This window comes from Delphinus delphis, chromosome Y (assembly GCF_949987515.2).
Source record: "Delphinus delphis chromosome Y, mDelDel1.2, whole genome shotgun sequence".
NCBI classification, from domain to species: Eukaryota; Metazoa; Chordata; class Mammalia; order Artiodactyla; family Delphinidae; genus Delphinus; species Delphinus delphis.
In genome coordinates this window covers 936,760-948,851 of record NC_082705.1, presented here as the reverse complement: position 1 = coordinate 948,851, position 12,092 = coordinate 936,760, and the positions used below count along the sequence as shown (strand labels likewise).

The window sequence follows — 12,092 nt, the reverse complement described above, 5'->3', positions numbered from 1 at the left end:
ATTTAGATTTTCTTTGACTTCATAATTTTCACAGATTTTTGCATATATGTTCATGAGAGATATTTTCCCATAGCTTTCCTTTCTTGTAATGCCTTTTTCTGCTTTTGGTATAGGGTAAAGCTTTCCTCATAGACTTCCTCTGCTTCTATCCTCTAAAGAGATAGTGTCTTCCATCTAAGTATTTCATCTTTTTGAGACTTAAGTACAGCAGTTTAGATTTTCCTGTGTGTACGTCCATTGCTGGTACACAGAAATATAATCAACTTTTGTGTGCTGACCTGGTATCCTGCAACCCTGCTTATGAAGCAAGATTTTTTCTCTTTCCAATCTGTAACCTTTAATTATCTTTTCTTAAAATAATTTTATCTATGCAAAAAAAAACCTTGCTAGGATTTTGATAGGGATTGCATTAAACCTGTATATCAACCTGAGCAATCTGAATAGGTTTATATCAATTACATAAGTTCAATCAACAATTAATAACCTCCCCAAGCAGAAAACACCAGGCCTAAATGGGTTCACTGGGTGAATTCTACCAAACATTTAAGGAAGATATTACACCAATACCCTACTTGCTCTTTAGAGGATAGAAGCAGATGAAACACTTTCTGATTCTATGAGGCAAGCTTTACCCCAATACCTAAACCAGACAAAGCCATTACAAGAAAGGAAAACTAATGGAAAATATCTCTCATGAACATAAATGTAAAAATCTTCAACAAAATATTAGCAAATCTAATCCAACAATGGATAAAAGAATTACATGCCACAACCAAGTGGGTTTTAACTCAGGTATACAAGGCTGATTCAATACCTGAAAATCAATTAATGTAAGCCATCACATCAACGGGTTAAAGAAAAATCACATAATCAAATAAACAAATGCAGAAAAAGTATCTGACAAACTTCAACTCCCATTCATGAACTCTCACCAAATTAGGAACAAAGGGTAACCTCCTCAAGCTGATAATGAGTATCTACAAAAGCCCTATAGCTGATGTCATACTTAATGGTGAGAAACGCAATGCTCTCCACTAAGATCAGGAAAAAGCAAAAATGTCCCTTTTACCAATGCTTTTTTTTTTTTTTTTTTGCGGTACATGGGCCTCTCACTGTTGTGGCCTCTCCCGCTGCGGAGCACAGGTTCCGGATGCACAGGCTCAGCAGCCATGGCTCACGGGCCTAGCCGCTCCGTGGCATGTGGGATCTTCCCAGACCGGGGCACGAACCCGTGTCCCCTGCATCGGCAGGCAGCCTCTCAACCACTGCACCACCAGGGAAGCCCCTACCAATGCTTTTGAACACAGTAATGGAAGTCCCAGCTTGTATAATAAAAACAAAAGAAAAGGAAATAAAAGGTATACAGATTAGAAATGAAGAAATAAAACTGTCTTTGTTTGCAGATGACATTGTTAAAGGTGACAAAAAAAACTCCTGAAACTAATAAGCAATTATGGTAAGACTACAGATTTGAGGTTAATATATAAAAGTTAATCACTTTCCTAAATAGCAGCAATGAACAAGTGGAATTTGAAATTAACAACACAAATCATTTACATTAGCATCCCCAAAAATAAAATACTTAGGTATAAATCTGAGAAAATATGTATAAGATCTATATTACGAAAACTGCAAAATTCTGATGAATGAAGCCAAAGAACTAAATAAAAAGACAGATATCACATGTTAATGGGTAGGAAGACTCTACATTGTCAAGATGTCAGTTCTTTTCAAACTGATCTACAGATTCAATGCAATCCCCATTAAAATCCCAGTCAATCATTTTGTGGATATCAATAAACTGATTCTAAAGTTTATATGCAGAGGTGAAAGTCTCAGAAGAGCCAACACAGTACTGAACAACAATAACAAAGTTAGAGGACACTAGGCCACTTCAAGACTTAGTATAAAGGTACAGTAATCAAGAAACTGCAGTATCTGAAAAACAGTCAAACATATTAATGGAACAGAACACAGACCCAATAAACAGATCCACATTAATAGAGTTAACTGATCTCTCAAAATGGAACAAGGGCAAAGACAGTCTTTTCAACAAATGGTGCTTTACCAACTGGACATTTACATGCAAAAAAATGCATCTAGGCAGAGACCTTGTGCCTGGTAGAAAAATGAGTTCAAAAGGATCACAAAACTATAAAACTCCTAGAAAATAACATATGAGAAAACACAGATAACCTTGAATAAGGTGATCACTTTTCAGGCACAATACCAAACCACAAAAAAAAAGAACTGATAAACTGGGCATCTCAAAATTTGAAATTTCTGGGAATTCCCTTGTGGTCCAGTGGTTAAGACTCTGCGCTTCCAACGCAGGGAGTGTGGGTTCAATTCCTGGTTAGGGAACTAAGATCCCATATGCCGCAAGGTGTGGCCAAAAAAAATTAAAAAAAAAAAAAAAAAGGAAAGGAAATTTCTGCTCTGTGAAGACACTGTCAAGACAATGAAAAGGGGCTTCCCTGGTAGCACAGTGGTTGAGAGCCCGCCTGCCGATGCAGGGGACACGGGTTTGTGCCCCAGTCTGGGAGGATCCCACATGCCACGGAGTGGCTGCGCGCGTGAGCCATGGCCGCTGAGCCTGCACGTGTGCTCCGCAACGGGAGAGGCCACAACAGTGAGAGGCTCGTGCACCACAAAAAAAAAAAAAAAAGAGAGAATGAAAAGACAAGCAAACTGGGAGAAAATATCTGCAAAAGACATATCTGACAACAAACTAGTACCTAAAATACACAAATAACCCTTAAAACTCAAAATAAGGAACAGGTTAAAAAATGTGTTCAAGACCTGAACAGACTTAACCCCACTAAAGATATACAGACAGAAATTAAGCACATGAAAAGACACTGCACATCACGTCATCAGAGAAATACAAATTAAAAAAATAAACACATAAAAAACTGTTTGAATGGCTTAAATTCCTAATACTGACACCATCAAATGCTGCAAAATGTGGAAAAACAGCAACTCTCATTCATTAGACGGAATGCAAAATAGGACAGCCATTTTGAAAGAGTTTGGTGCTTTCTCACAAAATCAAACATCCTTTTACCATCTGCACCAACAAATACACTTCTTAGTATTTATTTACTCAAATCAGTTGAAAACCTATGTCCACATACAAAAAAAACCTGCATGCAGATTTACAGCAGCTTTATTCATAACTGTCAAAACATAAAAGCAACCAAGATGTCCTTTTGTAGGTGAATGGATATATACGCTGTGATATACCCAGGGAACAAAATATTGTTCAGTGGTATAAAGAAACGAGTTACCAGTTACAAACTGATATGGAAAATAAAGGCATACTATTAAGTAAAAGAAGCCAATCTAAAAAAGCTAAATACTGCATGTTTCCAACTATTTACTATTCTGGAAAAGGGAAAACTATGCAGACAATTAAAAAAATCAGTAGTTGCCAGGGGTTACGAAGGAGGGAAAGATGAATACACAGGATACAGAGGATTTTTAGGGCAGCAAAACCACTCTGTATCACAGTATAACAATGAATACGTGTCAAAAACTTTTGCAAATGCACAGCATGTAAAACATCAAGAGTAAACCATATGTAGACCATGGACTCTAGATCATAATGATTTGTCAAAACAGGTGAATCAACTGTAAAAAATATACCACTCTGGTAGGGAATGCTGAAAATGAGGTAGGCTATGTTTGTACACTGAGGATGAGAAATCTTCTGTACCTTCTGCTCAATACTGATTTCAATCTAAAACTCTCTAAAAAAGTCTATTAAAAAAAAAAAGAGAATGAACTACGGACATGCTCAAAAACCTGGACAGCTCTCAAAAATATTGTAATGAGTGGAAAAGTCAGTTTCAAAAAGCAATATATTGTATTTAATGTATACGACATTTCTGAAATAAGAAAATTACAGTTAAGATAACAATTAGTATTTCCCAGGCATTAAGAATAGTGGGGGAAAATGGAGCGATCTTTGTGTAATATCTCTGTTATCCAGAAAGTACTGGTGGTTACAGGAATGGAAATGTGACAAAATAAGGTAGATGCATATACATACTTTATATCAACAGTTATTTCTTTGTTTTGATGTTATACTGTAGTTTGATGTAGTACTATTAACTAGTAGGGCAAAATGAGTTAAAGACATGTAGGTCCTCTATGTTATCTTTCCAACTTCCTGTTACACTATAATTATTTCAAAATTAAAAATGAAAACATGGAGCAGAGCTGCTGGAAAATGAAAGAAAGTGTTACATTTGCAATGATTAATAATTTTAGGTCTAGCCTGATCTTAATTAAAAAAAAAAATTCAGCAACATAGAAGCATATAGATTTTGAGTAATTTTAGTTTTTAAAATTTGTATGAAAAAAGTTTAAGAGATTTTTGATGTTTTCATAGAAAGCGTAAAACTGTAGTCATGTGAAGCAAAACAAATTGTTTAAGCAAACAAACAATAAAACATTAAAGAAACCACATTTGTGTTATGAGAATGAAAATTGTCATTCAAAAAAGAAGTTTGCTCAAGGGTTCCTAGTGTCTTGAAAGACTAAGTGAAATTGCCAGCCTCATTCAGGGCAGTCCAACGAAGAAAAATAACTATGCTTTCAAAACTGTTACCATTTTCAAAAATTGAATATTCACGTCCTTATGATCTAAAACTTCTTTGGGTAATTCTAATACCTACATGTGTTGGTTGGTGGACGTCAGGGTTCTGAGGAATTAAGACACACAAAAACATTCCAAAAACGGATAGAGACAGACAAAAGTATTAAAAAGACATAATTAAGAAAGTCTTTGGTCTCCTCTGAAGAAAAAGAAACAAAGGAAGCCTGGAAAAAAAAAAACCCACTAAACGTAATTATTTTATTCTGGTAATTCTTTATAGAACCCACATGTACATATTTTAGCTTAGATTTAACTAACTGGCCTCTCAATTTATTTTTCTAGCTTTAAGTGCATAACAACAAACTCTTAAAAAAGTAATTAATGACTACTGTAAACTGTAAATTTCTTAGCTAGAAAATGTTTTGGCAAAAATCCATCTGTATCAAGCTTAGGTTTGAATCATTGTTTACATTCTCAATTAATTTGTTCCATGAGCACAAGACAAAAAAGTGTGTTTAACACAAAAATGATCACCTGACGAGTTTGAAGTTCCCTTTGGTCCCTGGAATGTCTGTAGGAAACTCATCAGGTGTACTACTTCCACAAGATCTATAACATTCTGGTCGAGGACAACTTCCATCATCAAGTTTGTAAATCTAAAAGTTTCAATGAAAAAACTGAATTTGTCACTTGCATATCTAAAAATTCAAGTAAAATGATTTGTCCTTCCACAGTATACTATGTACCTTGGCATTAGCATACCCAAGCTTGATTGTAATATTTCTTTCTAGTTCATTTTTGAATCTGACAGTGTGAACTCCAGAAATAGCTTTTACAACAGTAGATTTTCCATGGGCAACATGACCAATTGTACCTACAAAGACCAAATAAAATTAATTTACATGCATTCCATTACACCAAATATTTCAGTAAAGTTAGAAAAACAAAAGGCATAACTCATTGTAAATAGTTCAACCAACAACCACCAGTGATTTCATTTTCCACCTCCATGTATTCTTTTCAACACAAAACTTTTTCTGAAACATGACCAAAAATAACTTTCCATGTACCTGAAAACTTTATTTAAAAACCATACTCAACTTATTACTCACAAAAAGAACAGTTCACTTGAAATAAACATTCATTGAAAAACACACAAAATTTTCTATAATTAGAAACGTGTGTGTGTGTGTGTGTGTGTGTGTGTGTGTGTTGTACACGGGCCTCTCACTGTTGTGGCCTCTCCCGTTGCGGAGCACAGGCTCCGGACGCGTAGGCTCAGCGGCCATGGCTCACAGGCCTAGCCGCTCCGCGGCATGTGGGATCTTCCCGGACTGGGGCACGAACCCGTGTCCCCTGCATTGGCAGGCGGGCTCTCAACCACTGCGCCACCAGGGAAGACCGCCAGTATTTTGATTGAGGTAAACATACATGAAAATCCCATAGCGGGGGGAAAAAAAGAGAAGGAATCCATGAAAATTAGAAAACAACATCAGTTTAATTACAAGAATTAAATACATGTTAAGAATGATATAACGTTTTACAATTTTTTCATAACTGTAGATAAGACTTAATAGGTTTTAGTGCCAATACAGATGCTAAAATATCTGAGGTTTATACTCAATTAAGTTCTCTTCAAAATTACAAAAGTGTCAACTAATAATATAAATAAAAGATTATTCTAATAATAGATTAGATATCAAATAAAACTTTTCAGGCCCTGTTAAGGGCACTGTTCTTAAAATAATCCTGTACAAAAAGCATTTTCACCTCTTCTTTAACCTTCTGCTACACATGCATATACCTCTACGTGTATCTATGCCTTCCCATTCTAATGGAGAATACTGTGTTTCCCAAGAAATCGAGCAGGTGCTTGCTCATAAGGGCCGAAATCTATTCCTTATATATCCGAATCCTCCTATAATTCAGTTAACGGAAAATGAAGAAATCAAAAATCATCATGGAAAAGCAACCAAGTCAGTCCTCCAGAAAGGTAACACTCTATGCAATAATTTATGCTTACCTATATTAATTGTGGCTTGTCTGCTGATAACTTCCTGCGAGAGTGGAGTCAACCTGGCAACGTCCTGCAATGAAACATTTTAGTTTAAACTACCTAACAAAAGACAAACCAGAACTTAGATTTCACGTTCTGTATCTACAGCTTGCCACCATCTACTCAACGCTCCACTGCTTTCCAAAAAATATCTTTCTTGTTAAGGCATTCTTTATTCCAGAGTCATAATCTTGGGGCTAATAAGTCCTAAAAGGCCTTTAGACTTACAAAAGAGACTATTATTTTCACTAACTCTAGAAGATTTGGAAGGCCGGAGTCCCAAACTTTAGGAGAATTAACACCAAGGACAATGTAAACAGTTCCTTCCTATAATTAAAGATGCTAACACACTCTTTTTCCAGATCTTCAGAGGAAAATACCTTAATGGCACTTAAAACTATGACTTTCCAACCGAAACCTTCGGGGTTTCCAGGTCCCACGACCTCATTTACACCCCCATGCCCAAGTGGCAGCCCTGCTGGAGCGCTCCTGAGAAAGCCCGGGCTCGCGTCTCCTTCCTAACCCAGGCTACCGACAGCCAGGTATTGCCATGACTCAACGCCTCCCGGAGGCCAGGTCATCCCCACTCCTGAGCTCACTCCAATCCACCTACAGGGAAGCCTTACCAATGTGGCGAGATCCTGGCGAGAAAGATGTGGCTGTCCCGAAGTCACACAAGCCTCGCCCCCCGCCATCTTGCCGGGAGAAGAAGTAAGTCAGCCAGAGGACTGCCTGACCGTTCGCATGCCCTCTTGTGCGGGGGCGGAGCTGCGGAGGCTGGAGGGTCGACTAGGTCGCACGCCGGAGAGAGGAGGATGATCGATGCTCCAGAGAGGTCGCTGCGTGAACTTATTTCGCCTGACTTTACACCTTACCTGCAGGAAGGCTGACGACAAAACGAGAGGCAAAGTTTAGGGATGTATTCGTAGCAAACCTTTTGGATATTTGTGCAGGCAATGCTAAGGGCAGCCCCACAAAAGGACCTTTGTTGGGTGGGTGATGCAACCCAGGCTCCTGCTGGCAAGGCAGCGGCCGTTTCAGTTTAACTTGTGGTTGGCCCGAAGGGTTTCCCAGGGTCAGGGGATCTTAGTTTGCGTGTAAGAGTGGCGTAAAGGGAATGGTCTTTACCAATTTACGTAATTTAATTTTATAAGCTGAGGTCGTTTGGGATCCCAGCCAGACGTGACCCAGAGGAGACCATGTACTAACCTGCTGGCCACGCTCAAGGCTAAGCCACTTCCGTTTTGGGCGTTTTGGGGTGACGGGGCGGAGGGAAAGACGCCTTTTGCGGAAAGGTTAATGGAGGGCTCCGTTGCGTAGGTATGGCGAAAGCAAGCCGGTATCTTGGGTCTCTGAGCGCTATGGCAGGGGACGTTTTTGTGTGGTGGTGTTAGAGTGCCCTCAGATGGATATGGAGTGCGCGAAGAAAGTGTTTAAAAAGCAGATGTAAGGAAATCCATTTATTTGCAGAAAATGTGGGCAGAAAATGTCACCTGCTGTCTTAGTAATGGAAGGATGCTGAGGAAATGGAAATATGAGCCTCTGCAGCCACCTGCATATATGCCATGTAAGGGAATTTAGGGTGGAGAAAAACAGGGTACTGGCCTAAGATGGTTAAGATACATATCTAGGAATGATTTCACTGGGCCCAGGTTTGCATTTTCCCATTCAGAGAAAAGCACTAAATTGCTTAACTCAAGATGTCTTTTTAAATTAGTGGTAATCGTTTCATGTTCTGACTACCTGTGCTCGTTTTTTTGCAAAACTTCCCCCTTACTTCTTCGGAACACTCTTTAAGAGCTAATTGCCCCTCTTGGGCTGTAGTCCTCAGTAAGTCCTGAGTAAGTGGGCGGAATAAATCATAATTGTCAGCATTTAGGTTGTGCTTTTTTTTTCAGTCTGATGGTTTGGTCACCAACGAAGGCACACAGAGCAAACTTCTCTCTTTCACTGACCTCTGTAAGGATCTGGGGCCTTGGAAACAGCAGAGTCCTCTTGTGTCTGTGCACCTCCATGGAGTGTCCAGGTGAACTGAGGTCATTGTCTCCTGGTTCTCAGATTTGCTGTTTTTAGCTAATGATACTAAGTTTTATCAGTGGTGTTAAACTCCCTAGAGGAGTCGGTTCCCTTGAAACTTACCTTTTAGAAGTGGTACCTGCGTTATCCTCAGTTGAAAGAAACTGGGAAGAATTTTGCTCAGTTTAGACACATAGTGGTTTATCCTCAGTTGAAAGACTGGGAGTACTTTGCTCAGTTAAAAAACACTGAGTAGAGGTTGGGCTGGGTAATTAGGTGAAAGAATGGCCTGTCATTTGCCTTTGAATTGTCTAGATTAATCAGGCTTGTTGAAATAAAAGTGAAGATATCTCATGACAGCTTTCAGCTCTGAAGAAGGGATGCCTCCTCCTGGCTTTCTCAGGCAGCTTTCAAGAGTGGTGAATGCAAGTCTTCTTACCATGCTGCTGTCCTATAAGGGAAGCCCACTCATTTTAATCAAAAACTGGCTCTGCTGGAGACACACACAGGAGCTGCCTACTCTGTGATCTGAGCACCCACAGTGGTCTTATACTACGTGAGGGAAAAACCCAGATGAATAATAGAGCTGAAAGAAATCTAGAGTAAAACATAAAGGAGTTAAGCTCACAAACAGCCCATTGGCCCACTGCATGGATCTCAGAGAGGCAGCAGTGAGTGGTGGCTTGAAGCGAGATCTTAGTTCCCTGCCCAGAAATTTTGAACCTGTGTATCCTTGAAAACCAGGAATCCTAGCCATTAGAACAGCAAGGTCCAGAGGCTAGAAGCAAATTTTCCCTGGCTCTTGCCTGCATTTGAAAGCAAGAATGTTTTAAGAAGACAAAAATTCTAAAAACAGGTGCAAAGTTTATTATTAGAGGCACAGCACAAGAAGTGGGAGAGCACCCGGAGAAGTAGTTTGTTATTTAAGACTGAAGCAAGGCAGAGATACAGCCCCTCCTTTTCACCTCCAAGGAGCCTTTCTGGGCGTGCGCAGTGTCTCCCTTGCCCCAAGAATGGGAAATGTGTGACTTCTTGATCCATTACTTAAACAGGGTTTAGCTCCTCTGTCCCTGCCTTAACTGTTATCTTAAAGTGACCACAGGAAACAAAGTCCAGCTATTTTTCCTGTCCCTGTTATTTCCATCTCACAGTGTAAACAGGAGGCTGGTTGTAAATATCTAGCCTAGAACCCACCTGCCTCCTTCTTGAGGAAATGCAAACAGGACGCTGGTTGTAAATGTCTAGCTTTGAGCCCATCTAACTCCTGCCTTAACATGATTGTCACTAGTGATTTTTGTCTTGACAAACCAGTTGGGGAACAAAGCTTTCAAAACAAAAGAAGAGGATTGACAGAATGCCACCCTCCAACTAACAGGCCAGCCAGGTTTGTACTTGCTTAATTGGGATAAAGGAAACCTTGCCCTGAAAGTGATGAAGATGGGGCACTTTTATTGCATATGCAGTTAAGTTAGAGAAAGACAGCTTGATAAAACATCTTTTCAGACTTCTATCTAAAGTTGGGTGGACCAAGGGGACCCCCTTATTGGTCCCCAACACTAAAGGGCCCCAAATAAGTCAGCTCTATTTACCCCAGTTAAAAAAGGCTGAAAAAATTACATTCTGATACCTTACCAGTAATTGCTTGAGGGAATAGGGCAATTAATCAAGTTAAAGATTGACAAAAGGGCTTGAGTCCCTTGGCTGAACCCCTCACTAGGGACCCCAACTGTTTTATAGAAAAACAGGTTAAATGATCAGGGGATTTAAAAAAAAAAAAAAAGTGTTGATTCCTGGACTTGTAAAACCAAGGCTTCTTGATGGGATCCTGTGGGAAACTAATGTTAAAAGTAAAGAAATTCATAGAATTGAGATCAAGGTGTATAAAATTTGTATGTTTAAATGGATTTATATAAGATGGTTACATCTCTTTTGCCTAACTATATTCTAGGGTAGAAATGTTTCATTGGGGAATGCTTCCCCTGCCTGGTATTGTAAGACAGGGCATATAAATCTGCCCCTCAGATAATATTAATTAAACATACTAAAGGAAACCAATAGGATTACCTGAGCCATACAAATAAGTAAAAACTGGGAACTTAACATTCAGGGGCTAATAAAAATAAGTGATTTTGCTCTGGGTCTAACCTATGCACTCAGAAAGAGGGCCTTTGTTGAATGTCTTGTGGAAACTTTTTTTCTCCGTAGAATCACATATATTATTTATTTATTTGTTTATTGGCGTATAGTTGCTTTACAATGTAGTTTGTGCAAACTTTTGAAGGCAAACTTTTAGTTGGAAATCTTACTGATACTTTATAAAAGCAAATTAAAGGAAAAGCAGTTGGGCAAATCAATCTTTTATTATCGTTGGGTGGCAGACCAGTGCTTTGGAGAATTAAAAGCAACTGCCTTGTCTTGCAAATCTCTGCAAATTAGAAATGTAAATACAGCCCACAATGACCTGAGACTGAGCCTAATTAGCTCAACCTGGTAAACCTTTTCAAGCTCAAACCACTGGAAAGGCTCCCTCACCCAAAATCTAATTCACAGCTTCCTTAGGGCTAATCAAGTGCAAATAGAAACCTTAAAAGTCTTTTCTACAAGTAGTAAAGCCTTAGTCATCTGAACAAATGAATTTAACTTTGTTGACAGAAAAAAAAAAAAAAGTACAAAATGAAAGTGGTGAGTTAAGATTTATTGTGGGTTGGGGTGGGGGGTGGGAAATGAGGACTATAGCCTGGGAGAAGCATCTCAGATAGCTGTGAGGTACCTGCTCTGAAGAGGCAGGAGGAGAGGTCAGTATTATCTATGATTTTAGTGAAGCAGTGGGCGGGTATTTGGAGTCAAGCACACATTTTGGCAGAGCCTTGCTGCTAGTCCTGAGGAGCAGATGTCACCATTAATGATTTTAGTGCTTTTCTAGTTATGAGGAGATGCAAGCATTGGGCTCATAAAATCTCCTGAAAATATCTAACTATCTGAAGGCCTGTTTGGCCAGTTTTTCCCAGAGCACAGAGTGCATCATTCCTCATCTCTACTTTCTGGGAGTGGCAAAGGTCAGAGACAGCAGTGACCAGTGACCTAATCCTTGTAGAACCAGATGGAAAGCAGAAATTTTTAGTTGGCAGGGCCCCCTTATGATCACAGATTCAACTATGGTTTAGGAGGCGTTCCATGACCATTTTGTCCCAAGGGTGCTAGGAATTCTCATTCCTAAGTGCGGCAAGGATTCCACTGATAGGCCACTCGATGTGCTATTAGTGGACTAGGCCCTGTTAACAGTAGCCAGAAATCTCTGGACCACCTGTTTTATTATTTTGTTATGTTCCAGGAAAAGATCCCCTTTTATAGCTTCTTCTCATATTTGGAGTTACACTAATACCAATACCATCAGTGATCACATACAGAACTACATAT

At 39.3% G+C, this 12,092-nt stretch overlaps 1 protein-coding gene across 8 annotated transcripts in view; it reads right to left on the bottom strand.

The window, feature by feature from the left end:
- LOC132419212 (eukaryotic translation initiation factor 2 subunit 3-like) overlaps positions 1 to 7,542 on the bottom strand; it is a 45,519-nt gene extending 37,977 nt beyond the window's left edge. For 3 of the 8 annotated variants that reach the window (XR_009518155.1, XR_009518156.1, XM_060003194.1), the window contains exons 1-4: positions 7,286 to 7,527; positions 6,627 to 6,690; positions 5,350 to 5,477; positions 5,138 to 5,259 (exon numbers count right to left, since the gene is read on the bottom strand). Coding sequence is in view for 6 of the 8 variants with exons in the window: in XM_060003194.1 (XP_059859177.1) it covers positions 5,138 to 5,259; positions 5,350 to 5,477; positions 6,627 to 6,690; positions 7,286 to 7,354 (383 nt within the window). In the remaining 2 variants the exon portion in view is untranslated. Of the gene's footprint in view, positions 1 to 5,137; positions 5,260 to 5,349; positions 5,478 to 6,626; positions 6,691 to 7,285 lie in introns of all 8 variants that reach the window. The other 5 variants (XM_060003189.1, XM_060003193.1, XM_060003191.1 and 2 more) reach the window with 4 other exon arrangements.
- Between the last annotated feature and the right edge of the window lie 4,550 nt (positions 7,543 to 12,092).